The sequence below is a fragment of the Myotis yumanensis genome, unplaced genomic scaffold (genome assembly GCF_028538775.1).
Source record: "Myotis yumanensis isolate MYYU_CA2020_CCGP unplaced genomic scaffold, mMyoYum1.0.hap1 SCAF_10, whole genome shotgun sequence".
NCBI classification, from domain to species: Eukaryota; Metazoa; Chordata; class Mammalia; order Chiroptera; family Vespertilionidae; genus Myotis; species Myotis yumanensis.
Window position 1 is genome coordinate 5,432,997 of NW_027223761.1, and position 26,997 is coordinate 5,459,993.

The 26,997-nt window shown below is 60.0% G+C and overlaps 3 protein-coding genes across 14 annotated transcripts; all 3 read left to right on the forward strand.

Moving 5' to 3' along the window:
* The first annotated feature begins 4,777 nt into the window (after positions 1-4,777).
* Positions 4,778-6,241, forward strand: ZNRD2 (zinc ribbon domain containing 2). Its single transcript, XM_070427523.1, has 4 exons — positions 4,778-5,027; positions 5,123-5,274; positions 5,406-5,490; positions 5,889-6,241. The coding sequence occupies exons 1-4, from the start codon at positions 5,009-5,011 to the stop codon at positions 6,230-6,232; spliced, it is 600 nt and encodes a 199-aa protein (XP_070283624.1). The 5' UTR covers positions 4,778-5,008; the 3' UTR covers positions 6,233-6,241.
* Positions 6,242-6,892: 651 nt separating this feature from the next.
* FAM89B (family with sequence similarity 89 member B) lies at positions 6,893-8,799 on the forward strand. 2 transcript variants are annotated; one of them, XM_070427520.1, is made up of 2 exons: positions 6,893-7,360; positions 7,982-8,799. In XM_070427520.1, the coding sequence occupies exons 1-2, from the start codon at positions 6,893-6,895 to the stop codon at positions 8,258-8,260; spliced, it is 747 nt and encodes a 248-aa protein (XP_070283621.1). In that variant the 3' UTR covers positions 8,261-8,799. The 2 variants fall into 2 exon arrangements, with proteins under 2 accessions (XP_070283621.1, XP_070283622.1); XM_070427521.1 differs by having other exon boundaries at positions 7,972-8,212.
* A 1,976-nt stretch (positions 8,800-10,775) lies between these two features.
* EHBP1L1 (EH domain binding protein 1 like 1) lies at positions 10,776-26,877 on the forward strand. Of its 11 annotated transcripts, none has more exons than XM_070427500.1 (21): positions 10,776-11,139; positions 13,553-13,610; positions 13,821-13,916; positions 14,283-14,336; positions 14,428-14,606; positions 14,685-14,827; positions 15,258-15,293; positions 15,382-15,447; positions 15,535-15,697; positions 15,866-16,610; positions 17,904-18,065; positions 18,513-18,670; positions 18,757-18,805; positions 19,566-20,210; positions 23,958-24,027; positions 24,146-24,201; positions 24,298-24,421; positions 24,691-24,790; positions 25,835-25,908; positions 25,992-26,106; positions 26,438-26,877. In XM_070427500.1, exons 1-21 carry the CDS (start codon positions 11,036-11,038, stop codon positions 26,535-26,537), a joined length of 3,297 nt encoding a protein of 1,098 aa, XP_070283601.1. In that variant the 5' UTR covers positions 10,776-11,035; the 3' UTR covers positions 26,538-26,877. The 11 variants fall into 11 exon arrangements, with proteins under 11 accessions (XP_070283601.1, XP_070283603.1, XP_070283597.1 ...); XM_070427502.1 differs by having other exon boundaries at positions 10,777-11,139; positions 15,866-16,292; XM_070427496.1 differs by having other exon boundaries at positions 10,777-11,139; positions 15,866-18,065.
* Positions 26,878-26,997: the final 120 nt, after the last annotated feature.

The window sequence follows — 26,997 nt, forward strand, 5'->3', positions numbered from 1 at the left end:
AGCCCCGCTCCAAAGGGGAAATCGAGGCTCTGCAAGATGAAACAATTACCAGTGGTTCTCAACCTTCCTCATGCCGCGACCCTTTAGTACAGTTCCTCATGTTGTGGTGACCCCCAACCATAAAATTATTTTCGTTGCTACTTCATAACTGTAATTTTGCTACTGTTATGAATCGTAATGTAAATATCTGACATGCTATACGTGTTTTCCGATGGTCGCGACCCACAGGTTGAGAACCGCTGAATTAGACTCAGGTCATTGGGTGATAAGATGTGGGGTCTGAACTCAGGTCTTCCTAACCCAAAGCCTACGCAGTGCTCCTGGAATGGAGGAGTGAGGGGTCCCACAATGTCCTAAAGACAGGTGGCTGGGCCCGAGGGCAATGAAGGGCTTTGCTGGAATGGGACAAAGAGCCCAGGGACAGGTCAGACCGCTTAAGTGTTAGGGGAGGGTTCCTTGTGCAGAGGGGTTCGTGAAGCCCAGAAGAGGCAAGGGACTTGGCTGAAGTTATACAGTTGGTCAACTGTAGAGCCAGGACTCATGCTCCCCATGCCGCGTTAGGGGAATTGGCTGGACAGGGCAGCCGCCGCCTGCATAACGGAAGTTATGTTTCAGGAGGCGGCATAGCACAGAGGTTGTTTTCTGGCGTTAATTTTTCCTGGCTGCATCCTGGACCAGCTATGTGAATTGGGAAAATATCTCAACTTCTCCATGCCTCCATTTCCTCATTTTTAAGCAGAGAATCAAATGAGCCTACATTTAGGAAGTCCTTGGTAGGTGCTGGCCACTTAATAAGTGCTCGGCACGCACATTCTTTTCACTGTTATCTGGGTCTGGGAGCCACGATGGGCTGGCTGGTGGGAGGAGAGGTACCATTCAAAGAGCTGACCATTGCCGGGCTCTGTGCCGCTTCTCTGATTTCTGAATGTTTCGGGGAAGCTTCTAGGCACTGGGGTGGATAGCTGGGGACTGCACCTCCGTTCTAAAGATGAGAGCTGGACATTTCAGAGGCCTGGAGGGGACATTCTGCCCTTGAAGCACGTGTCTCCGATGACACTTTACTGAAAGTGGCTGTCGCTGAGCCCTTCTGATGTGCCCTGTGCTGTGATGAAGGGCACTGAGAGATGGGCTTGGAAGATGAAATGAACCTATCTTCACTCTTTTTAAAAATATACATGTTTACTGATTTCAGAGAGGAAGGGAGAGGGAGAGAGAGATAGAAGCATCAATGAGGAGAGAGAATCATTGGTTGGCTGCCTCCTGCACACCCCTCACTGGGGATGGAGCCTGCAACCCCCTGGTTCATAGGTGGACGCTCAACCACTGAGCCATGCCGGCCGGGCTATCTTCACTCTTGATAAATCAGAGAGGATCTTCAGCCCCACCACTCGTCTCTACCTTTCAAATGCAGATCAAGTCCACTGGTGAGAATTAGCCTGCAGACGTGTGCTGCCTGGGTGGAGCCCCAGCCCTGCCACATCCCGGCAGGGTGGCCGTGGATAAATTGCTTAACCCACCCCAGCCTCAGCTTCCCCACCTGCAAAATGGGGATAATGATAAGACCTAACTCATAGCATTGTCCTAGGGCAGTGGTTCTCAACCCTCTGGCCCTTTAAATACAGTTCCTCATGTTGTGACCCAACCATAAAATTATTTTCGTTGCTACTTCATAGCTGTGATGTTGCTACTGTTATGAATTGTAATGTAAATATCTGATATGCAGGATGGTCTTAGGTGACCCCTGTGGAAGGGTCGTTCGGCGACCCACAGGTTGAGAACCACTGTCCTAAGGATTAAATGAGAGAATTCATGCAAAGCTCTTAGCACAGTGCCCAGCCCAAAGAAAACATATACCAAGAGTTGAGTATTATTGTTTTTATCGTTGCATCATCTGGCCCTTGCCTGTTTCACAGAGATGTCATATCAATTCACGTGGCAGTGAAAAAACAAAAGGAGCCAAACCGGTTTGGCTCAGTGGATAGAGCGTCGGCCTGCGGACTGAAAGGTCCCAGGTTCGATTCCGGTCAAGGGCATGTACTTGGGTTGTGGGCACATCCCCAGTAGGAGGTGTGCAGGAGGCAGCTGGTCGATGTTTCTCTCTCATCGATGTTTCTAACTCTCTATCCCTCTCCCTTCCTCTCTGTAAAAAATCAATAAAATATATTAAAAAAAAAAAAAGAAAAAACAAAAGGAAAGTTGACCCCTTTTCAGAAACTGTTAGTGTGAAAATACAACTGAGTGATTCTTTTAAAATATAAATCAGATCATGTCACTATTTTGCTTAAAACCCTCTGGCATTATGATTAAAACCCCAGTACGTTATGATTTTTCAGAGCCACAGCTACACAGCGTAAGCCACGCGTTGTCATGTGAGGCAGACAAGAGGGGGACTGTAATTGAGCCCTGTGTGAAAATGCCACCATTGTGTGTGCTGTCACTCAGGAATGGGCCTCACTACTGCCATGCCAGCAGTGCCTCAGGTGTTGGGCTGGCTCACAAGAGGGTGTGCTAAACTCTTTGGTGAGGGAAGGGTATGCAAGAGCCCAAGTTCACTGCTTCCCAGGCAGCTGGTCTGCCGACCGTGACCGCTGTACGTGGGCTTTATCACCAGCACTTCCGGGACCTTCTATGTGCCCACCCCTGCCAAGGACTGGGAAGGACTCAGGAGGACAGAGCCCTTTACTTTGCGCCCACCCAGTGATGGCTGGCATGTTGCCATGTCTGGGACAACGACGGAGACCATCTAGGCAGCGCAAGGTCGATCAACAGCTTGATTTCGGACATCTGCAGAGTGCTCCGGAGTCTAGATACTTTGATCAGCTGTGTTTTGTTTCCCCCGTTAGCGGAAACCATTGCCGCGCAAAGCCCTCTGTTGGGCAGCGGGGCTATTACTGACAGTATCTGTTTCACATTTGGGACTCCTTGACTCAGCAACCTCAGCCACACTGCCTTCCAGCTGGAGCTGCCCTGCTCAGCAGGTATGAGGCCTGTTTGGCAGATGAGGAATTGAAGTCCAGAGAGGTGAGGTAAACCACTCCAGGTGACATAGCCAGTGAGCAGCAGATGCAGGACCAAACCGGGCCCGCCTGGTTCCAGGCCTGTGCCTTGTCCACCCTCCTGCAGAACTTGAGGCAGGGAGGGGCCCTGAGTGGAGGAAGGTGATGGGAGTCCCCTTGAGTGGTGGGAGAGGAAGAAGGCAGGGAGGGTGGGAGGAGACGAGAGGCCGAGGGCCAGATTTGTAGGGCCTTGGAGACCATAGTAAGGGCTTTGGATTTTCATCTAAATGTGATGGAGAGATGCCAGAGGGTTTTAAGCAAAATAGTGACATGATCTGATTTATATTTTAAAAGAATCGCTCAGTTTCCTGCTCTGTAAAATGGGGATAACTGTAGTATCTCCCGCATAAGGTTGTCATGAGGAAATGAAGGGGGCTAAATGGGAGGATGAGTGTAAGGGTCTTCGTTGGTGCCAGGCAGAATAGGCTGTTGAATGGATATTGACCATGACGATGACACAGGTGCATTGAAGAATTCAGGGTGAGGCTGGGAGCCGAAGACGGCGAGGACCTGGAAGGTCTACGTGTACAGGTTAGAATCCGAGAATCCCTCTAGTCAGCTTGGCAGAACTGACGTGAGGCCAGGTTCCGAGTCAGGGGCACTGCCCAGAGAGGGAGAGAGCGAAGAGGGCTCGAGGCTCTCCAAGTAAGCAAGAGGCAGCAAGGATCAGAAAATGGCAGTTCCATTTCTAATTTTTGTTAATCCTCACCTGAGGATATTTTCCCATTAATTCTTAGAGAGAGTGGAAGGGAGGGAGAGAGACGGAGGAAGAGAAACATCAATATGAAACATAATAGTTGTTTGCCTCCTGCATGCAGGGTGTGGGGGCCAGGATGGAGCCTGCAACTGAGGTATGTGCTCTTGACAGGAATCGAACCAGGGACCCTTCAGGGACCCTGAGCAACTGGCTAGGGCAAAATGGCAGTTCCAAAGGGTGTATGTAAGATGGGGCTGGGAGGGCACTCAATCTTCAGGTTATATTGCAGAAGCTGTGCTGTCTAACCAAAGGAGGAGGTTGCAGATGAGATTATGGGACATCTAAGTCCTAGGTCCTTCTCCACTGCCCTGGTGCACAGCCTTGAGGCACTGCAGGCTGCGCTTCTGGCGCCCACTGCCTGCCCCATCTGGCTTCGCCAAACCTAAAAAGGGAGAGGATGTTTATGGAAAAGAACAGAGAAAATAGAAAAAAATCACCAAGACCAATGTTAGGGAGCACGAGCAATTTTAATAGCAACCCACCCAAGGAAAGCATAATGGTTACCGACAGGTGAAACAAGCCCTTCACCCTTCCTCTCCAGCAAGCATTCCTCAGCTGTGGCCGCTCCCGGAACTGCGCATGCCCAGTACAGTGTTTTTAAGCACCAGGCTTTTTGAGGGCTTAACTTCAAAAAAAGTTAGGAGCTGACTCCGTTATCAGTCCCAGGCCTTAGGGTAGGCAGGGGATGGAGAGCCTGGGGCACCAAACATGCATATAGGCTGAAAGGTATAGAAAGTGAGAATGGTCTCTGCTGGCCCGCCTTGCAGGTTGAAGTGGTAAGTACTGAGGCCTGAAAAGGCTCCACGCGCGAGCAAGGGGCCGTCCGCTATTAGCAAGGGTGTTGCAGTGATGACGCCACTGCCCCGCCCGTCAATGGTCCGGCCAGTGCGGAAAGGGAAACCCCCGGGGAGGCGGAATCGGCGGGCAGAACGGCGCCTGCGCAGCCACTCCCGCGCGCTGCGAGCGGAGCGGAGTCACCGCGGGGAAGCCCCTCCTACTGGGTTCCCGCTGGGGTCGCGAGCTGGGCTGGGTGGTCTACAGCAGACACGCCTCACTCGCGGCGTCGCGACGTCCGGGAAGCCTCTGTGCGTCATTTCCGCTCTCGTCCCTCGCCCACCACGGAGGGGGCGGAGCCGGGGACAGGCGCTCTGCCTGTGCGTCACTTCCATTGAGCCCAGTGGCGACAACGGGCAACATGGCCCTGAACGGTGCAGGTGAGGACTTGAGCTGCGGGGTCCGCGGCTGCGGGGTCCGGGAGGCCACCTGCTTCGGCGAGCGCACCAGGTCCCTTGTGCCTTTCTTTCCCCAGAAGTCGACGATTTCTCCTGGGAGCCTCCGACCGAAGCGGAGACGAAGGTGCTGCAAGCTCGGCGGGAGCGGCAGAATCGCATCTCCTCGCTCATGGGCGATTACCTGCTGCGTGGTTACCGCATGCTGGGCGACACGTGCGCGGATTGTGGGGTGAGGAGGAACTCGGGATGTGGGAGCGGGGATGGGGCACAGACTAGGCCGCACGGCCCTTCCCCAGCCTCTCCTCTCCGGTCCCTATTGCCTGGCGTCTCACCCCTGCCCCTGTGCTTTCTGGCCCCTAGACGATCCTCCTCCAAAACAAACAGCGGCAGACATACTGCGTGGCTTGTCAGGAGCTCGATTCAGACGTGGATAAGGATAATCCGGGTGAGGGGCCGAGTGTGCTTGGTGGAGAAGCGTGGTGATAGAGCCCTGGGAGCAGTAGTGCTGGGAGGTGGCAGTGGCGTCCTTGAGTGGGACGGCGGTAAGGCGCTTTCTCCTGTTAGCTTTATAAAGGAGCATTCATTCAATAAAAGCGCCGAGCTCTTCCTGTGTGCCAGACACAAGGGAGGGTCCCGGCTCCATGAGGCATAGTCCTGCTGAGACCGATGACTCAAGGACGTAAGTAAACATGATACAAAAAGAAAATGAATGAGTTGCCCTGTAGCGTGGCAGGGGACACATCTGAGGCACACAAAGAGCAGAGCAGTAGAGAGTTAGGAGGTGGCTCAGGGCCGAGGTGGGCCAGGCGTCCTGACCATTCTACTCGGTTTCTCCTCTTTTAGCTCTGAATGCCCAGGCTGCCCTCTCCCAAGCTCGGGAGCACCAGCTCGCCTCAGCCTTGGAACCCCCCTCAGGCGCTCGGCCCGCCCCTCAGCCCCCAGTCCCCCGCCCAGAGCACTGTGAGGGAGCTGCCGCGGGGCTCAAGGCAGCCCAGGGGCCGGCCCCTCCTGCTGTGCCCCCCAATGCAGATGTCATGGCCAGCACACGGGAGGCCCTCCTGCAGAAGCTGACCTGGGCCTCCGCTGAATTGGGCTCTAGCGCCTCCCTGGAGACTAGCGTCCAGCTGTGTAGCCTTATCCGGGCTTGTGCTGAAGCCCTGCAAAGTCTGCAGCAGCTGCAACACTGAGAGACCCCCCTTGAGAAAAACCCGCTAGAAAAACAGCTGCTCCTCTCGTGTGGTTTGTTCTTGCCGTGGCTCTGAGTGTGCATGCTAGCCCCAGCGGCACTCACCTTTTTCCTGCTTTTGGTCTCTCACCCTCCCACTGTCTAATCTCCTGGCTTGTTTCTGCTCAGTTTCCCCACTCGGGGTGATGGGAGGGAGAGGACTCTGTGATAGTTGCCTCCTCACAGTCAGGAACAAGGGGGATGGGCCTCGCAGCACCTCTGGCCTCCTGAGCCACCCAGTGCTCCTTCTCCACCCTTTGGTGGGATAGGGATTCCAGACCCCTTGGTAGCTGCCTCCCTGCCCAGCCCGGGTGCTCAGACCCTGACAAGTCCTCAGGTTGCCCGTTAGGGACCAAGTATGGATTTAGCCCGCCTCCTGACCCCGCTTTTAGATCCTTTTCCTTGGGAGTGATAATTGGACAGGATAATTCAACACAGCGCTGGGGGAGCATAAAGAACCGCGAATGAACCGTGCCCGCCGCTTTTGGTCTCTTCCTCTCCTCGCTTTTTCTGTCTCCCTTCTGTCACCCATTCTCTTTACTCAGCTTTCCGCGGACCCGGGAGGGGGGGAAGGGGGGGACTTGGGCCCGCTGCCGTTGCCCCTTTAAGAGAGGCCCCGCCCATGCGGAGGGGGTGGGGCGGGGGCGGAGTCGGAGGCGTCCGGGTAGGAACAAAGCGCGGCCTGCGGGCGGCGGCTGGGCTCGGCCGGTGGGGCCCCGGGGTGCGGGCCCCGAGGGCGGCAGCCCGAGCGGAGCTTTGCGGGGAAGGAGTCGGCATCGTCGGCCCGGCCATGAATGGGCTGCCTTCGGCCGAGGCGCCGGGCGGCACGGGCTGCGCCCTGGCCGGACTCCCGCCGCTGCCGCGCGGCCTCAGCGGGCTCCTGAACGCGAGCGGGGGCTCGTGGCGGGAGCTGGAGCGCGTCTACAGCCAGCGCAGCCGCATCCACGACGAGCTGAGCCGGGCGGCCCGCGTCCCCGAAGGGCCCCGCGGCGCCACGGGCGCTGCCCACGCTGGACCTGCCGCCGGTCCCCCCGGCCCGCGGCGCCCTGTCAACCTCGACTCGGCACTGGCGGCGCTGCGCAAAGAGATGGTGAGCAGCTGGGCCCCGGGCCGGGGCTTTGGGTGGGAGAGGGGGTGGGTGCTGTGCCGAACAGGAGAGCCCGGAGGTGGGTGGAGCGCAGAGCGCGGAACCAGCGCGGCCTGGGTCTCCGAGCCGGTTGGGTCAGAAGGGATATGGCAACAGTAATTTCAGTTACCGTTTATACCAATAATTCCATGTGTTTTTAAACGCTTTCCTCGTTGCATTTCACTCCGTCCTGCTTCAGTGGTTCTCAACCTTCTGGCCCTTTAAATACAGTTCCTCATGTTGTGGCCCAACCATAAAATTATTTTCATTGCTACTTCATCACTGTCATGTTGCTACTGTTATGAATCGTAATGTCAATATCTGATATGCAGGATGGTCTTAGGCGACCCCTGTGGAAGGGTCGTTCGACCGACTGCCAAAGGGGTCGCGACCCACAGGTTGAGAACCGCTGTAAGGGTATCTCCTTACAGATAAGGGTTAGGGACTTGCCAAAGATGCACAGCTTGCAGGTGGCGTCTATGTCCACAGACATTTGACTGAGAAAGTGTGGGAAGATGGCCAGGGCTGCGGCTGGGCTGAGGGTGGCCTGGACCCCAACCCCAGCCCACCCTCAGTCTTTTGCAGGTGGGGTTGCGGCAGTTGGACATGTCCCTGCTGTGCCAGCTGTGGGGCCTGTACGAGTCAATCCAGGACTACAAGCACCTGTGCCAAGACTTGAGCCTGTGCCAGGACCTGTCATCTTCCCTGCATTCAGACAGCTCCTACCCACCTGATGCTGGCCTCTCTGATGACGACGAACCTCCTGATGCCAGCCTGCCCCCGGACCCACCGCCCCTCACTGTGCCCCAGACGCACAATGCCCGTGACCAGTGGCTGCAAGATGCCTTCCATATCAACCTCTGAAGAGCTGGGGGGGTGGGGGCGCATGTACCCATGCAAAAGGCTCAGAAACTTACCCTTGGGCAAGTACTCAGACTATAGTGCCTGCTTCCCCCTCACCACCTCACTCCACAGGAGGGAAGGCCTGGGACCCTCAGAGGCACAACTGCCAACCTCCTCTCCTGTCAGGTTAGCTGGCACTGGGCAGGCACCTGGGCTACCGCCTCTGCCTCTGGCGCTGGACCTCCACTTCTTCCCCGTGTATGCACCTCGGCTTAGCCAACCTTCAGTCTGTCCGTGGGCCCAGCGCATCTTCTCTCCCTCGGTATCTCGGACTGGGATGCAGATCTGACTCCCGTCTCCTTTTCACCTCGTGCTGCTGTTGGCAGCTGCTGGCTCAGGGCCATCCCACCTCCGGTCCCTGGGTTCCACTGCCCTCGACCAGGGCTCCAGGACCCAGTCTTGCACGCGCCCACAGCCGGGAGGGCCAAGACTCTGCGCAGGATATTTAAGTTGAGGGGCCAGCCTCCTGGGCGCATAGATCAATAAATCCTCTCCGCGTCCCAGCGTTCTGACTGCTTGGTTCTGGGGCGGGAAGAGAGCGGCGTCTCTAGCCAGTGCGGCCCCGTGCTCCGCCGGCAGGTGGCGCCGGAACCCGAGTGAGAAAAGGCGGCGGCGGCGGGGTGCGAATCCTCCCCCGGACGGACTGGGGAGCTTTCCAAGTTGGCTCAGCCTGGCCCCGCGGTTGTGTGTCTGCGGGCAACTCACTTCCCCTCTCTGGCCCGAGGCCTGGAGCCCAGCCTCCTTCCCCACTCACTCGGGGCCTTCCTGGCGGCCTGGAAGGAAGGAGAAGGAGCCGCCCTACTGAAGGAGAGAATTTTCCACCGCGAGTCGAGGCGGGGCGGAGTTGGGGCAGCACAGGAAATGGGTGGGCCAGAGCTCGCAGGCCAAGGGGCCCCTCGGAGGGAGCGGGGGGAGGGAGCGGGGAAGGCACTTCTGGGAAGGGCCTGGGAGCTAGTGAGCGCCCTGTGGGTGGGAGGAAAGAGCTGCAGAGGTAGAAGGGGGTGAAGTCGCCATCCCAGGTCTCCCAGAGGCCAAACAAGCCCTGAAGGAGAGGTGGGGGTCAGTGCCCGCGGCCTTGGTGCATAAGGCAGGGTCCCAGACACCCCCATTCCTCAGTCTCATACAGACAGCCTGGCCCCGCCCCACAGCACTTGGGACTTTGAGGGTTGTAAGTTAAAAAGTCTTCCAGAGGAAATGGAGGACCACTCTGCTGGGACTGGGACCCAAACCCACCAGAGGAGTCTGCACACTTGGGGACGGTGGGTCCTCGTTCCCTCATTCACACACAAACACCCCCCAACTTCATATATATGACTGATTTCAGAGAGGAAGGGAGAAGGAGAGAGATAGAAACATCAATGATGAGAGAGAAACGTTGATCAGTTGCCTCTTGCATGCCCCACATTGGGAATCGAGCCCACACCCAGGCATGTGCCCTGATGGGGAATTGAACCATGACCTCTTGGTTCATAGGTCGACACTCAACCACTGAGCCACACCGGCTGGGCATCACCCCATAACTGAGACCAAGAAGCGAGAACAGGACCAGGAAGTCGCACACTTAGGCTTTGGGGTTGCGCAGACCCACGCCCAGTTTCTTGTCTCCTGGAGACGACGCGGCCGGTGCTCCTGGCAGATGAGGCCACCTGTGTAAATGGAGTGTTTATCAAGCACCAGGCTTCTCTGTCCGCTCACCAACCTTGCAGAGCTCGGGCGCTGGGGGGAGGGAACTAGCTGATGTGCTGCCGGGCCGGTTCTCTAACTCGGCCTGACACCTGCGGCTCATTACCATACCGGGCGGGCGGGTGCGATGGGCTCTAATCTAGGTGTGAACAGTGGCTGACACCCAAGGCGGACTTCCCGGGGAGGGAGCGCCAACACGCAGTCCCGTTAGTGATAACGGGTTCTACGCCATGAAACCTCAAACTGTAAGGTTCCCAGGTACAAACACAACTGCCCAAGGTTCCATCCTCTCCATCACCGTGAAAGGCGGGACTCTAATGACTCCTGTTTAACCGGTGGTGCGCTCTGCCGGGTCACGCACTGTGGACGGTCTGAACCTCCAGCTCCGCTTGCTGCTGGGACTGGCTTCCTGCTGACGGGCAGACGGGTGCCGTCCGCAGGTAGAGCCACCGGGCCGGTCCCTGGCTCCTCCTCCTGCCACCCGGTGTGAGTGCGGTTGGCTCCGGTCCAGACTCGCACTGTGACCCTGAGCAAGTCTCCTCCCTTTCCTGGGCCTCTGTTTCCCAGCCTGTGAAATGGGGCCACCGGCACGGACCCCGCGGGGCCGTGGGCAGGCAGGGAGGCGCCCCGAGGTGCTGTCACCCTCTCCCCCGCCAGCGCGTCCACACCGCCTCGGAGCGCAACGAGCGGGCGCTGCAGGCCCGCCCTCCCCCTCTCGGTCTCGGTGAAAGGCCCCGGAAGCCCGGCCGCCCCGCCCCGCCCCGCGCCCGCGGCCGCCGGAGCCCCGCCCGCCTTCCGACGGGGGTGCGGCTCCAGGAAACGGCGCGCTCCGCTTAGCGCTCCAGGGACGGACGCTCCCCGGCGGCCGCCCCCGGCGTCTCAGCCAGACCCGCCGGCGGCAGCCCGGACAGCGGCCCGGGGCCGAGCCTCAGGCACCTCCGCACCGACGGGGCGGGCAGCGCGGCCAGGAGCCGGGAGCCATGGGGACCGGGGCGGGGCCAGCGGTCGCGGGCCAGCGGGAGCCGGGGCTCTGAGCAGCGGGGCGGCGGGGCCATGACCTCGGTGTGGAAGCGCCTGCAGCGCGTGGGCAAACGGGCCGCCAAGTTCCAGTTCGTGGCCTGTTACCACGAGCTGGTGGTGGAGTGCACCAAGAAATGGTGAGTGGGCGGAGGCCCCGGACCCCCGGCTGGGACCCCATCCAGCCCTTGGAGCCGAGGGAGCCCCGTCCCCAGCGCAAGGACCACAGTGGCCCCCACCCTGGCTCTGCCCCTGCTGTCCAGGCACAGATGCTCAGAAGGGCCCTTGCCGCTTGTGGAACCCCTGGAGTTGGGGGTGTGGGAGCCTTGAGGGAGTGGAGTCAGGACTTCCGGCCTGAGACTGTCTGCGCCCACACTTCCCTCAGCTGCGCTCAGGGCTGGGGGAAGGGAGGCCTCATGTTTGGGGCCGGAGGGGTGGGTTCAAGGTGGCCAGTCTGGAGGTGCCGGCAGCCAGGCTGGGGCAGAAGCCTTCAAGGGCCTCAGTCCAGCTCAGAACAAGGATGCTGTCCCCTCCTCCCCTGCCCACTTGTTGAGCCAGAGAACACCCCCCCCCCCCCCAGCCAGACTGTGCTCTGGGAGGCTGGGTTCATCGCCACAATGTCCTTAAAAGGGGAAACTGAGCACTGGGAGGGATGAGGATGGAGGCGGGAGTGGCTTAAAGGGGCCTCCGAGGTTGTGGGTCCGGGAAGGGGAGGCCTGGAGAGGGCAAGGCAGTGGGGTGGGGGAGACGTGTGGGGGTCCGGGACCTGGCCTGGGCTGCCAGAGGACCCAGGGGTATCTCATTCTCCACAGCTGCCTAGGCCCCTGCGTCACACCCTAAATATATGTGTTCACTGGTGTCAGCTTCCCTTGGCTGGATTAGGGCACAGCTGAGGGGATCTTACCCGCCAGGCTAAATTTAGGCTCCCAGGAGGAAGGGCTGCTGGGGCAGGAAGGGACCTTGGGGTCCCCGAGGTAGCTGCCATATTCCTGGTCTTGCCTGGGCCAGCCCTTTCAGCGAGGCCCGGAGCAGACGGGCTGGCCGGGGTGGCACAGCACAGGGCTGGTATGGGAGGGGACTCTGGCCTCTGGCTTCTACCTTCTACCCTGGCACCCTGGGTAAGGTCAGAGGATACTGGACACGGTCCCGGAGAGCAGGCCAAGGGTGTGGGCAGTGTCAGCGCATGTGAGTCACGGGGGGGGGGGGGGGGGGGGGCAGTCAGGGCCTCCTGGGCTTCTGAGCCCAGGTTAGGGAGCTGCCACTATCCAGGTCCCAGCTCCCCGGAGGGCGTGCCCAGCCTGAGTCACACAGCTTGGCCAGGCCCCGCCCTCCCTAGGCACCCCTTGCCCACTTCCCCTTTCTGGGAAGGCCCCATGGATACCCCTGCTCAGCCACCCCCTGCTGTTTGGGGTTGGGGAGAGGAGCTTGAGGCTCTAGGGTCAGCTGGGTGACCTTTCCTGGCCCCCCAAGCTCTCCAGGTCTCAGCCTCCTCAGGGTTTGACAAGTGAGCCATTTATCTTGGCTCAGACTCCAGAGGGGCAGTGAGTGGGTGAGCTCAAGTGCCCTGGCAGGGGGCTGGATGCAGGCAAGGCGGGCTCCTGTGCTGCCCTCAACCACCCCACCCTCCTGGGCAGCAGTGGACCCTCTAACCCGAAGGACCCTCTTCCTCCACGGCCCAGCATGTGTTAGCTCCGTGCCCGGGCCTGGGCCCCGCACACTCTCCTCTTGACTTGTCTGTCTCCTCACATCGCTGCCTGCCCTCGGCGTCTGCCCTGCTTGTGCTGTTCAGCTCAGATAGAACCTGGAGGTCTTCCCTGAGGCCCCTCACAGGAGTCAGGCGCCCTGCAGAGCTAGGGGCCAGGGCTCTGGGTTTGAGAGGTGGAACGCAGGGCCGGGTCCCTGGGCCCAGCAAAGGACTGGGCATAGCAGGCCCTGGGAGGGGGTCTAAAAACAGTGGACCCTCTGACTCTCTGACCACCTCGCACCCCTGCCCCCTGCTCTGACTCAGGGCCTCCCCCCAAACTTGGACCTTGCACTGACCATTCTACCTGGAGTCCTCACACAGCCCATCCCTCCCCCACTCATGCCTCTGCTCCCACATCCAATCTTGAGGAGACTGTGCAGGCACGACATGAAGTCAGCTTAATGTCTTTTTCTTCCTGATCAGCACTCTCCCCCCACCTTTGTTGTTCTGAGCCCAGAAGGGTCCTGCCTCTGCTTTGCTCTGCTCTGCCCCTAAGAAGCACTTCACAAATATTGTGAGTGAAGGGACGTCTTTCAGCCTGGGCTGTGCCTATTGCAGGGTCCTTGCTGTGTGCCGGCCCCTTGCTCCCTGTCTTCATGATCCCGCTGACCTACATGGGGCCTTTGCCCTTCTGCCCTGGGCCCCACCCTGCCTGAGCAGCCCCACCCTGCTCCTGTGGCTTCAGATAAGGGGCTGTCCATGCCCTCTCCTGGGGGAGGGGAATGAGGGCTGAGGGAACACCCTGGGGGACATGAAGAAGCTGGGCAGCCTGACTGAGCAGCCCCCCGCTTCTCCCCCACCCCTCCCAGGCAACCGGATAAGTTGGTGGTGGTGTGGACCCGTCGGAACCGACGCATCTGCTCCAAGGTGGGGGAGATGTTAGCTGGGGATACAGGTTAGGGGTGGGGCCAGTGAGGGGGGGTGTGGGTAAAGTGGGTGAGGGCTGATGGGGTCGTGGACTCCGGTTCAGATCAGAATCCACAGAATGGAGAGAAAGATGCGGTCAAGGTTGAAGACAAGGGCAAAGGGCGAGGGGAAAAGTTAAGATTAGGGGAGGACTCAGACTGCTCATTGTAGGCCCACAGCTGGCAGCCGGGCATCCAGAACCCTTACCGGGGCACCGTGGTGTGGATGGTACCTGAGAATGTGGACATCTCCGTGACCCTGTACAGGGTGAGTCTCTCGCCCTCCACATGGAAGGGACTGGGCTGGCGATCACAGACCCAGGCAACCACAGGGCTCCCCTGCTGGGCTGTCACTCCAAAGAGGAAAGACTGGTGAGACCAAGAATTGCAGCAGGGACTGCCTGTTCAGCATGAGTGGCCAGGAGGCCTCCTTGGAGGAGGTCACATTTACCTGCCACCGGCTCTAGGAGAGACAGCGGGGTCAGGAGAAGCTAGGGGCAGCCCAGGCGGGATGGACCAGCACGTGGGAAGGCCCCAACCAACACCTTCTGATCTGGCACAGGGCGCAGGCTCTTCTCCCGGCCCCGCCCCTCCCCCAGCAGCCCCTGTGCTCACCTGTGCCCCCTTTTCCCAGGACCCCCACGTGGACCAGTATGAGGCCAAAGAGTGGACGTTTGTTATTGAAAATGTGAGTGCCTGTGGTGGGCTGGGGGCTGGGGTCTTGGGGACGCTGGGGCAGCACTGTGCTCATTCCTCCAGCCCCTCCCCCTGGCCCACAGGAGTCCAAGGGGCAGCGGAAGGTGCTGGCCTCAGCCGAGGTGGACCTGGCCCGCCACGTGGGGCCCGTGCCTGCCCAGGTTCCGCTGCAGCTGCGGCTGAAGGCCAAGTCGGTGAAGGTGGTACACGCGGAGTTGAGCCTCACCCTCTCAGGGGTGCTGCTGCGAGAGGGCCGTGCCACGTGAGTGTCCGCCCGCCCTCCTTGGCCCTAGTTTTCCATCTCCGACCCCAACCCTTACTCCTGACCTCTGACCCCCAGGGATGATGACATGCAGAGTCTTGCGAGCCTTATGAGCGTGAAGCCTAGTGACGTGGGCAACTTGGACGACTTTGCTGAGAGTGACGAGGAGGAGGCTAATGGTCCCGGGGCCCCTGAGGCTCGGGCTCAGGCCCCCCCGCCAGGTAGGCTCACGGCCGTGGACGTGGACTGACCACCAAGACCATATATAAGCCACTTGCCATGTGCACGCCCAGTGACGGGAGCTCGCTATTGCCCAGGCAGCTCTGCCCTGCCCTGCCACCCTGTTGTCCAGACTTGGCCCCTGGTCCTGTGGTGGCCTGGGTCCTTGGCTGAGTCCTGCAGGATGCGTTCCTAGGGTCCCCGTGCCCCTGGCCCTCTCCACCCCTGGGTGGTGCCTCCCCCACCTTGTACTTGTCCTATAACAACTGTGCCCAAGGCGCAGAGAGGGGCTGCAGTCCCCCCTCACCACCCACGCTTATGCTTGTCGCCAGCTTCCTTACCCTCCCGTTAGCTTATTAAGGCTTTTTTTCTGTCTGTCCTCCTGGTTCTCTCTCTTCTTCTCTGCATTCTCGGGCCTGTCTCTCCTCGCAGGCCGGGGCGGTGCCCTCAGGCCGGGGCGGCTCCCAGGTAGGCCCAGCGCTCTAGTTGGAGGGAGGGGGTCAGACCTTCAGGGCTCTGCCTTGAGCTGAACCTGCCCCTCCAAACCCTTCCCCAGATCCCCCTCGAGAGCTGAAGACACTCCGTGAGGAGGAGGAGGGCCGGGCACAGCCCCGGCAGGCAGGTGAGGCCTAGACCGGGGTTGGATGGGGACTGGACCTCCAGTCATGGCGCCCAGGCCTCAGCACCGCCCTCCTTCCTTCTTCCCCAGCTGCCAGCCCGTCTAGTACTGAGGATACCAGCCCAGCCCCTGTGAGTGTCCCTGCGCCCCCAGCCAGGGCCTCCCGGGGCCAGGGGTCAGAACCAGCTACTGTAGTCGGGGGCCAGGTGGGGCCTGAAGCCCCAAGGCCCCCCGGAACCCCACTGGAGACAAGGTGAGCTTTGGAACCAGCCCCACCCCCATGCCCTGACCAGTTAGGAAGCTGCACTCCCTCTACCAACCTACCTCTCCTGCACCCCAGCAATCTGAGGGGAAGGGGGGGTTGGGGCTGAGAGTGGGGGGCCACTGACTCCTCCAACGCCCCCTCCTGCTCTCTCCTCAGGTCCTCAAGACATCCAGACCAGGATTTGGCCCCCATCCCGGCCCCTCGGCTCCGGAAAGGCTCTGATGCCCCCTGGCCCTCAGTCCCCCAAGGGAAAGATGAGGCCCCCAAAGCCTCAGGGGCTCCCCCAGCAGGAGTGCGTTCTGCTGGGGAGACCCAGGCCCAGGCAAGCCCTCAGGAAGGGACAGAGGCCCAGGGAGCCAGGCCGAGCCCAGGTGTTGAGGACGGAGGCTGCAGAAACTCTTTGGAAGGGCAGAAAGTCAAGGCTGAGGAAGGCACCATTGGGGACAGGCCAGAGGCCAGTGGGGTGGACACTGAGCAGGGGTCAGAACCCAGAGGCGTGAACACCAAGAGGTCAGAGGTCAGAACTGGGGAGGCTGAAGAGAGTTCAGAAGTTAGTCAAGTGGATGCTGAGCAGAGGTCAAAGGTGAGACATGTGGACACTAAGGGACCAGAGGCTGCAGGGGTGATGTCTGAGGCAAGGTTCAGGGGAACTCCTGAGGTTCCTCTGAGGGCCTCTCAGGGGAGGACAGGGGTCAGGACCCGGGATGAGGCTCCTACTGTCCAGAGCTCACCCCCAGCAGAGCCTGCAGGGCATTCCAGGCATCTCAGTGACTCTGAGGGGTCCAGGGCTGCAGCAGGCCAGGAGAGAGAGGGTGCAGAGGTGAGGAGCGGGGCCTCTGGTGTTGGGGGGACAGGCCTGGAGCAGGGCCCCTCTGTTGGAGCAGCAAGCACCAGGCCCCAGGTGAGCAGGTCCCAGGAAGCCCCACCCACAGCTGACCAGGGGGCAATGTCTAGGGATCTGGGGGTCTGGGAGGTAGAAACTGGGGTCTTGAGCGTCCTGGGGACAGAGATGGGGATGACGGAATCAGAGGTTTTGGGGACCCAGGAGACAGAAGCAGAGGGATCAGCGTTCCCAAAGATAGAGAGCGAGACAGCAGAAGCTGAAAGGTTGGAGGCCCCGGAGACAGAGGCAGTGAGATCGGGGGTCCCTGAGTCAGAAGCCGCTGGGATGGCAGAGTCTGAGGAACCGGAGACCCAGGAAACAGAGGCTGGGGCTTCAGGAGTTCTGAGAATAAGGACAGGGGTGGCAGAGACTGAGATATTGGGGGCCCAGGTGATAACAGGGGGCTCGGGGATACTGAGAATAGAAGCTGAGATAGCAGAGCCTGCAATATTGGGGGCCAAGGAGACAGAGGTGGGAGAGTCAGGGGTCTCGGCAGTAAAATCTGAGGCATCAGGGACCCAGGAAACAGAAGTAGCAGGTTCTGAGTCTCCAGGGTTTGAGGCTGAGACAGTAAAGGCAAAGATACTGGGGACCCAGGAGAAAACAGCTGAGGGTTCAAGGGTCCCTGAGATAGAATCTGAGGTAGCAAGAGTCCACGAAGCAGAGGTAGAGGGTTCAGGGATCCCAGGGGTGGGGACTGAGACAGCGGAAGCTGAGATATTGGGGACCCAGGAGGTAGCAGCTGGGGGTTCAGGGGTCCCAGGGGTGGGGACTGAGACAGCAGAAGCTGAGATATTGGGGACCCAGGAGGTAGCAGCTGGGGGTTCAGGGGTCCCAGGGGTGGGGACTGAGACAGCAGAAGCTGAGATATTGGGGACCCAGGAGGTAGCAGCTGGGGGTTCAGGGGCCCCAGGGGTGGGGACTGAGACAGCAGGGGCCCAGGAGACAGAGATGGGGGATTCAGGGGACTCAGGGCCAGAGGTTGGAATGGCAGAGGCTGAGGGACTGGGGACTCAACAGACAGAAAGGACCGATTTGGAGGCTGAGAACGCTAAGGTCTCTGGGGTCCTGGAGGCAGAGGCTGGGCTCTGCGGGAGCTTCATGTATGAGGCGTTAAAGGCCCCAGTTACTAAGCATAGAGTTTTAAGGTCCCAGGGAGCAGAGGCAGAGACTGCAGTTTTGAGGGTCCAGGAGTTGGAGGCTGGGGATTTGGGGATTTCAGAGGCCAAGTCTGGGGTGTGGGGAGCCCCTGAAGCAGAGGTGGAAGCTTTAGGTCCTCCAGAGAACCAATCTGGTGTTTTTGAGGCCCAGGAAGCAGAGGCTGGGGTCTTGGGAACCGAGAAGGGGAGAGAAGCTGAGGCCGGCCTGACTGAGACACAGGTGGCCAGTGGGGCAGGGGCTGGGGTGCCCAGGCCCTCAGGGGCCTCTTCCCCAGAGGAGCCTGAAGAGGACGGGAGGCTGCCCAGCAGCCAGGTAGGGAATGGGGGCTGCCGAGGGCCCAGTCTTCTGCTTTCCACTAACCTGGGGCTGAGCTAACGGCGGCTCTGCATGGACCCACCTGGTCGACTCGGGTGAGGTGGGACGGGCTCAGCTTCCAGGAGCCCCCTCACCCCTTCCTCTCAGGATACCCTGGCTCCCCCACCCTGTCTGCCCTGGGCTGCATGGAGTGGGACATCCTTAAGCTGATTTTTCTGGGCTGACCTTGAGGTGTGGCTGCTGTGACCTCTGGTCTTGCCTGGGAGCCACTGATCTCTTAGGTGACTTTGGTAGAGAACCCCAGAGCTGGAAACTCTTGCCTGGCTCCAAGGCTCTGGCCAGTGGTCTCTGGTGCCTCCTACAAACCCAGAGCTGGGGCTGTTTTATGCCCAAGGGGCAGAGGGCACATGTTCCCATTCCCTAAGCCCATCCCTGTGTCCCCAGGCACTACCTACCCTGGTCAGCTCCAGCCAGTCCCTACTGGAGTGGTGCCAGGAGGTCACCGCTGGCTACCGGGGCGTCCGAGTCACCAACTTTACTACATCCTGGCGCAACGGTTTGGCTTTCTGTGCCATCCTGCACCGATTCTACCCAGACAAGATGTGAGCCACCAAAGGGGGTGGGAATGAAGTGGGGAGCCCGCCAGGAGGGTGTGTGGACCAGCCTCTGACCAGAGTTCTCTCCACAGCGACTATGCCTCCCTCGACCCACTCAACATCAAGCAGAACAACAAGCAGGTGAGCTGGGGAGGGAGCAGTACCAGGCGGGAAGGAGGGTCTAGAGCAGTGGTTCTCAACCTTCCTAATGCCGAGACCCTTTCATACAGTTCCTCATGTTGTGGGGACCCCCAGCCATAAAATTACTTTCGTTGCTACTTCATAACTGTCATTTTGCTACTGTTATGAATCGTAATGTAAATATCTGATATGCAGGATGTATTTTCATTGTTACAAATTGAACATAAGTAAAGCATAGGGATTAATCACAAAAACAATATGTGATTATATATGTGTTTTCTGATGGTCTTAGGCGACCCCTGTGAAAGGGTCGTTCCACCCCCAAAGGGGTCGCGACCCACAGGTTGAGAACCTCTGGTCTAGACTAGAGCCTAGGTCCAGGATTGCGGTCCCAGTATCTGTGGGAGAGGAATCTGGGCTGGCGGGCCCCAGCCGCGGCTTTTGGAAGTTCTGCCACCTTTTATCCTTTTGGTCTTTTAAGATTGAAATTGTTCATTTTCCATCGTTTAGTTGTGTGGGTTTTTAAAGCATATTTCCACTAGTTGGTTTTTCCAAAACCACTCCTTCGTGAGCAGTTGCTGGGTTACATGAGCGTTGCCCTGTTGCTACTCTTCCTCCAATAGGAGAGTGAAGGCGTTGCTAGGCAAACCCTGGCATGCGGGTCGTGGGGACCCCGGGCGGTCCAGGGGGGGCCACCGCGTAGCTGGGCAACAACCGCCAACCGCGCTGCCACCGCTGACGCCAAGCACTCGGTTCCTAGGCCTTCGATGGCTTCGCGGCCCTGGGCGTGTCCCGGCTGCTGGAGCCCGCGGACATGGTGCTGCTGTCGGTGCCGGACAAGCTGATAGTCATGACCTACCTGTGCCAGATCCGCGCCTTCTGCACGGGGCAGGAGCTGCAGCTGGTGCAGCTGGAGGGCGGCGGCGGAGCTGGCACGTACCGCGTAGCCAGCACCCAGCCCAGCCCGCCCGACGACCTGGACGCCAGTGGCCTGGCACAGAGGCTGCGGGAGCACCGGGCAGAGTCGCCCGAGGAGCCCAAGGAGCCGAAGGAGGCGGCGAGCCGCGGGGAAGGGGCAGCCCCCGAGGAGGCGTCCAAGGACCAAGGGGCCGAGGCCGCCCAGGAGGCGCGCTCCGCGGAGGCCCCGGCCGAGGGCCCCGGAGCCCGCGCGTCGGTGCCCGCGGCTGAGGCGCTGGTGAACGGGGCCGGAGCGCCGGGCGCGGGAGGCGGCGTGCGGCTGCGGCGGTCCTCGGTGAACGGGGAGGCCGGGCCGGTGCCCCCGCCCCGCGCACACGGCTCCTTCTCCCACGTGCGGGACGCCGACCTGCTGAAGAAGAGGCGCTCGCGGCTGCGGAACAGCAACTCCTTCTCCACGGAAGACCCCGACTCGGGAGCCACGGCCGCGGTGAGTGCCGCCCCGGGGTGTGGGTCCTGGGGAGCAAAGGGGCGGGTCCCGAGGGGCCCCAGGGCAGAGCTGGCGAGGGGGAGGGGTACCCAGCAGGGCTGGGGGGACACTCTCTGATCAGAGGGACCTCGGTGCAGCGGAGGAGTCAGCGAGGCCCACGGGCCCAAAGCGCCTGCGGGGAAGAGCCCTGGCCGCGGCCGCCAGCCTTAGGCACCTGCTGGTGGTCTTTACTCTTGGCACCCCTCTTGGAATCATGGGCTCTGGAAGGAAATTCCCAGAAGGCTCCAGGCTGTCAGCACTCAGGGCAGCACTCTATGCGGCCTTTAGAGGGGGCTGGGCCTTTCTTCCCCTGCAGGTGGCCCCGGGTTAACCAGTAGCAATCGCTGCCTTGCAAGGTGGGGGCAAGGTTTTCCATACCCAAGGGGGCCATGCAGGGCCTCCCAACACCGTTCTCTGACTCGGGTCTTTAACTCCAGATGCCGGAGACCAATTTCCTCTTTTCTGTGATAAGGGGAGGTTGGAGATTGGAGACCCTGCTGGGCACCCCTGTACTCTCAGCCCCTGCAGGTCTTAGGTCAGAGATTGGGTGGGGGGTGTCACCTGGTCACTACAGACCTTAAAGGGGAGATGGTCCCAGAGAGGGCAGGGGTTTGCTCAGGGACTCAGAGCCACTGAAGTCCAGGCCATGGGCTTCCAGCTGGGGTCCGTCCACTACATCATCCTGCCTGTCAGGCCACTCCAGCCTTCAGCTGCCCGGGGATGGCTCCTGAGTTCTCAGGAAAGGAGGGAATAAACTGGAAAGCCTTTTTTGAGCCAGGCCCATAGGACAGGCAGGTTTCCCAGGGGGAGAATGGGAGGGGCGGTTCTAAAGTGGAGGGGCCCGCACAAGCAAAACCACGGCAGCAGGACATCTCCGGTCTTGCGTAGGGAACTGCCAGGCCTCTCGGGTCAGGTCCGCAGGTGGTGGTGAGGCAGCCTGGGGAGCAGAAGCCTGGAGGGCAGCATCAGAGACACAGCACTGAGCCGGGGATGAGAGACAGGGAGGCCCAAAGCCACCCATAGGAGGTGTGATGGACAGGAGTCAGAGGGGCACCACCACCCACCTAGCCAGTCTGTTGGCCTCTGGACACAGCCTTGTGAATGGCAGTGGCCTCCCAGTGGCGTAGCTCAGTGGTTGAGCATCTCTCTACCTATGGACCAGGAGGCAGCCAATCAATGATTCTCTCTCATCATGGATGTTTCGATCCTCCCTCCCTCTCCCATCCTCTCCGAAATTAATCAAAATATAAAAAAATAAAATAGAGGGGAGGCTTCATCCTACAGCTTCTGGGCCCAAGTTCAGTACCTGGTCCTTCCGAGCCAGGCCTCTTCCTGCTCCTGTCCCACAGGAGGTATCGGACCAGTGGGACTGGAGAGGACTTCTCCTCCTTGGCCTCTCCCATCCCCCATGCTTCTTGTGTGCAGCCGGGGAATGTCAGGCCTGGCCTCACCCTTGGGCACTCCCCATGCCCTGGAGTAGGATGAAGTCAGGCACCTCGAAGCTGGGGTGGGGCTGAAGCCATGCCATGAGGAGGGCAGGATGCCTCTGGCGCGGTTCAGCAGGGCTTCCCGGAGCAGGGGCCATACATCAGGGCGTAGGAAGGGGAATTTGGGCCATACATGAGGAAGTGTTGGGATTCCCACCAGGGCTGGTGTGAGTAAGCTCAGTGGCTGCTGAGGTTGTGGCTTCTCCCCTGTCCTGCCTCTGCCTGCCTGGTGGTTGAGCTCTAGCTGTGTGCCGGGCCTGCCTCCACAAGCCCTCACTGACTCCTCACAATGCCCCTTCCTTCCAGGGAGGAATGACTCTCCCATTTTGCAGGTGAGAACATTGAGGCTCAGGGAGAGGATGAAAGAGGCAAAGGGAGTTGATACAGGTGTGAACCCAGCTTCTGAGCCTGCACTCCTAAATGGTGCCTTCTTCTGGGCCCAGCACTAGTGACTGGTCGTGTGACCCTGGGAAAGCCACTGACACACACGCTGTGCTCTTTTCCTGGTGATGAGAGGCAAACGCATGACAGTTCTTTGCAGAGTCGCCTTGAAACCCACTTCAGGGAGCTTTCTAAAACGGGACCTGTGTTTTCCCTCAGTGTCTTTCTGGAGCCTGCAAGTCCAGGTTACACAGGGCTGGGATTTCTTCCCATCTGACATTCAAGAACACAGAGGCCCAGTGGTTTTGTGCAGCCCAGAGGCAAGCAGCAAATCGGTGGCCAAGCTGGGAACAAACCTTTGGATTAGACAGCCCTGGGCCCCAGGCCAGGCTCTGTATGAGCCTCGTCTCTGACCCTCCATTTCCTCATCTGTGAAGTGGGAATAGTAGTTGTCCCTGCCTCTCAGGGTTGTTGGGAGAATTAAATGAGCTAATACATGCATAGTGCCCAGCGTATGAATGCTGAATCAATGTCAGCTGTTCTCTAATGATAATATAATAATAATGTTTTAGGTTAATCAGTGTACTCTGAGTGCATTCTCTGGGCCCCACCCTGTCTGCAGGGGCTACTTCTGGCCAGGGAGACATGGGGAACCAACAGCCATGATGGGGTGGGGGGTAGGGCTATGATGGGGGTGGCCCAGGAGGCCACGGAGGAAGCATCTGCCCAGCCTGGGGCTGGGGGGGTGGGGCGCTTCAGGCGGCATGAAGGTCACAGAGGGAAACAGAAAGCGGTTTGGGAGCCAGAGGGGCTTCTGGAGGGGGTGGAGCTGAGCCGGGTCATGAAGGTCAAGTTGACTCCAGGCCGAGGAAGCTACTTGGGGAAGTGAAGTCCAGGACTGTAGCTGGAGGGTGGCGACTGGGTGGGGTTCAGAGTAGTGGGAGTTGAGGCTGCAGCTGCCGGTAGGCCTTGGCAGCGAGGCTGGGGGCTGGCGAGGTGGCGGTTTTAGGAAGACCCTTCAGTTGTGGCCTTAGGGTTGTCAGCAGGCAGGGCATGGGTAGTGGCTGGTGAGGAGGCCACCACTGACTCAGGCCAGAGAGATGGCACCTGAGCAAGGGGTGTCTAGGGCTCCCTCAGAGGGGTGCAGGGTGGGGTGGACAGTGGGGTGACCTAGAGCAGGAGCCATCAATGGAGCCTGGCTGTCAGCTGAGCTGAAAGTTGGGGGCCCCCAGGTCTGTCCCCGGGAGTCGCCAGGGGCAGGCACATCAGGGGCCAGTCCTGCCCTTCCAGTCTAAAATGGGTAGTTCCAGGCAACTTTCCTGTTCTGAGTGGTATGTGAAGTGGGGCTGGCTCTAGGCATAGAAATTGGTAACAGGAGAGCACCCCCTTCTGGTCAGTAGTGGAGGTGCTGGCTCAGGATGGCCACATCAGGCCAGCTCTGTCCCTATGTGGGGCCCTGGCCATGATGGAGATGCCAGCACCAGGTGACAGGAGTCAGAGGTGGCCGGAGAGAGGGAGCTCCATGGGAAGAGAGGCCGAAGTTGGCCGCTTCACAGCCTTTCATCCCTGACTCTCACCAATACTCTGTGAGGACCCAGGAACAAGGTTGGTGAGGCTCAGAGAGTGGGAGTCGACTGGCCAGGACCACAGGGCCAGGGATGGAGAATTCTTCCTAGAGGAGCTAGGGGCTGGGGTGCTGTGCATGCAGGACTGGAGACACAGCTGGATGGGCAGGGTATGGAATTGTGGGTCCTTCCCTCCATGTGTAAGGCTCTGGCTGGGTCCAGGGTGGGATTGTTGGGGAACCCCTCCAAGCCGTCACTGTCTCCTTCCTCCACAGGAAGGCCTGAGCCCTGCCTCCAGCCCACCCACAGCCCCAGCCCCAGCCCCAGCCCCACAGCAGCCCTCTGGTGAGTCGTTTTGAAGGGGTGAACCCAGCTTAACTCCAGCTGCTCATTGATCCTGCACTGGGGGCCTCTTGGGGACAGGTGTCAGTAGGAGGTGCCTTAGGCTGGTCTCTGTCTGCAGGTGGCAGTGCCCCATTGGAGGAGCCATCCCCTAACCCAGGGGAAGAGGCTGGGCTGGTAAGGTGGGCTGAGGTGGGAGGAGCTGATGAGTGGGCACTTCCTAGGCAGGGCCTGGGCTGAATCCACCCTGTCCCCCCTCCCTTTTTACCCCAGCAACGGTTCCAGGACACAAGTCAGTACGTGTGCGCAGAGCTGCAGGCCCTGGAACAGGAGCAGAGGCAGATAGATGGGCGGGCAGCTGAGGTGGAGACGCAGCTGAGGAGCCTTATGGCATCAGGTGGGCCAGGCATCTCGAGTCCACTCCCCAACACATGCCACCCGATCTGCCCAGTCCTGCAGCCCTTCCTGACCTTGGGAGGAGTTGGGGGGAGGCAAGGCTGGGTTCATCGTCCCCATTTACAGCTGGGCACGCTGAGGCCCTGAGCAGGGAAGCAGCTTGCTGGAGACACACAGCTCTGGCTTCTGGGATGCCATAAGGGAGCGCCCCCCCCCCCCCCCCCGCCCCGGGTTCAGGGGCGGGCCTGGTGACTGTCAGGCCGGGCTCAGGTGCCAACAAGCTGCAGGAGGAGGTGCTGATCCAGGAGTGGTTCACACTGGTCAACAAGAAGAACGCTCTCATCCGGAGGCAGGACCAGCTGCAGCTGCTGTGAGTGCTGGCCCCGCGCTGTCCAGGCCTCACCCGGCCACCCCCGGCCCACAGAGCAGAGAAGCTCTGCTCCTTTGATGAGAGCAACTCACTGCTTTCTTCTCTCTATGAAGATCTTTTTGAAAAATTGCTCAGCCATCTTATTCCCCTCCTCCCCCAATTTCCTGTTTAAAGTGTGAACCTCTTAAATTGGTGCTAATTTTACTAATGAGAGAAAAGTGTGGTGCAGACAGGTCGGGGCTGAGTGCCCTAGTTTGACCCTGTTCCTTTACAGTTAGGGAAACTGAGGCCCAGAGAGACTTGAGCTGGTTTCCCCAGTGGCATCAGAGAAGCAACTCTGGCAACAATCGCCTTTGTAGTCCTGCATTTTGGATCATTCAGAATAATTTTAATTTAACACTTGCTGTTTTTGATTAATGTTCATGCAAATAATCCCACTGAGTTATTATTTCATTTATTATGTTTTTAATCCTCACCAGAGGATATGTTTGTTTGTTTTTTCATTGATTCGAGAGAGAGAGGGAGAGAGAGAGAGAGAGGAAGGGAGAGAGGGAGATATATCCATTGGTTTGCCTCCCATATGTCCCCCAACTGGGATTGAACCCACGACCATTCAGTGCAGGGAGCGATGCTCTAACCCACTGAGCAACACACACACAGGGCTGTTTTATGTTTTTAAAGGGGCGGGGCACCCTGGCGGGGCCGCTCAGCTGGTTAGAAAGTCATCCCCACAGGCCAAGGTTGCAGGTTTGCTCTCTGGTCAGGGCACATACAAGAAGCAACCAATGAATGCTATGTAAGTGGGACGACAATATTAATGTTTCTCTCTTAAATCAATAATTAAAATAAAAAGGGGTGAGGGGTGGGAGGAGACAATATACACTTCCAACAATTGGGGAACAGTTGGAACAAAAGAGATGGCTGACTCCAGGATAGAGCTGTGCCCTCAGCCCAGCCCTCGGGAGAACTGGGGGGTGAGGTGCGTGGGGGCCAGGGAGTGGCTCTCCCATTCCCCTTCCCCTGACCCGCACCTCCGCCTCCCAGCATCGAGGAGCAGGACTTGGAGCGGAGGTTCGAGCTGCTGAGCCGGGAGCTGCGGGCCATGCTGGCCATCGAAGGTGGGAGATGGGGCCGCAGGGGCCTGGGTGGAGGACAGGGCCGCGGCCAGTGCCTCCTGACCCTCCGCCCCTTCCGCCCTCAGATTGGCTGAAAACGGCGGCGCAGCAGCACCGGGAGCAGCTCTTGCTGGAGGAGTTGGTGTCGCTGGTGAACCAGCGCGACGAGCTGGTCCGGAACTTGGACCACAAGGAGCGGATGTGAGTGGGGCCGGGGCGCGCTGGGAGCTGGGAGCTGGGAGCTGGGAGCTGGGAGCTGGGAGCTGGGAGGGCCTGGGAGCTGGGAGCTGGGAGGGCCCGGGAGCTGGGAGCTGGGAGCTGGGAGCTGGGAGCTGGGAGCTGGGAGGGCCTGGGAGCTGGGAGCTGGGAGGGCCCGGGAGCTGGGAGCTGGGAGGGCCCGGTAGCTGGGAGCTGGGAGCTGGGAGCTGGGAGCTGGGAGCTGGGAAGGCCTGGGAGCTGGGAGCCCGGGGCGCACCCTCGAGCGCCGGGCATGGCCCCGCGGCTGACGCGCACCCGCCCCGCCCCGCCCCAGCGCCCTGGAGGAGGACGAGCGCCTGGAGCGCGGCCTGGAGCAGCGGCGCCGCAAGCTGAGCCGGCAGCTGAGCCGGCGCGAACGCTGTGTGCTGAGCTGAGCCGCCGCCGGAGGAGTCCTCGGCTTTCCGTCGCCGCCCCGGCGTGCGCTCCCGACGACCCGGCCCTCTCGACTGCCGCGCGCGGCCTGTAGGGGCCGCTGTCGCTCCTTCCCCGGGAGGGTCGGGGTGCCGCGCCATCGGGCCGTATTTATTTGTCTGTGTGTGAGTGTGTGTGCGTGTTCGCCGGGGCTAGGGGTCCCCGGAGCGCCGCGCAGAACCCCTCCTGGACGGCAGGGCCCGGGTGGCCAGCCCCAGGGGAGCAGGGTGGCTGCGAACTGCCGCGCCCGCCCCCCTCTGCTTCCTGTTCCCTCTGAGCAATAAAGTTGGACAAGGCCACACAGCACCGACTCTTTCTCGGGGCAGCTGGGGTTTCAATGGACGGAAGGGGTTGGTGCTTAGGCCGATAAGGTTGTCTGCGATCCTCGACGGGGCTGTGCGGGCTCTGAGGTTCCCAGATGCC

Bases quoted from the DNA above. Each gene is read 5' to 3' on its own strand.
- FAM89B (XM_070427520.1), top strand. From the start codon at position 6,893: ATGCGGAGGGGGTGGGGCGGGGGCGGAGTCGGAGGCGTCCGGGTAGGA. The intron at 7,361-7,981 runs GTGAGCAGCTGG...AGTCTTTTGCAG, and splicing joins CGGCGCTGCGCAAAGAGATG to GTGGGGTTGCGGCAGTTGGA.
- EHBP1L1 (XM_070427496.1), top strand. From the start codon at position 11,036: ATGACCTCGGTGTGGAAGCGCCTGCAGCGCGTGGGCAAACGGGCCGCC. The intron at 18,671-18,756 runs GTGAGCCACCAA...TTCTCTCCACAG, and splicing joins CGATTCTACCCAGACAAGAT to CGACTATGCCTCCCTCGACC. The intron at 24,791-25,834 runs GTGAGTGCTGGC...TCCGCCTCCCAG, and splicing joins CAGGACCAGCTGCAGCTGCT to CATCGAGGAGCAGGACTTGG.
- ZNRD2 (XM_070427523.1), top strand. The intron at 5,275-5,405 runs GTGAGGAGGAAC...TCTGGCCCCTAG, and splicing joins ACACGTGCGCGGATTGTGGG to ACGATCCTCCTCCAAAACAA. The intron at 5,491-5,888 runs GTGAGGGGCCGA...CTCCTCTTTTAG, and splicing joins CGTGGATAAGGATAATCCGG to CTCTGAATGCCCAGGCTGCC.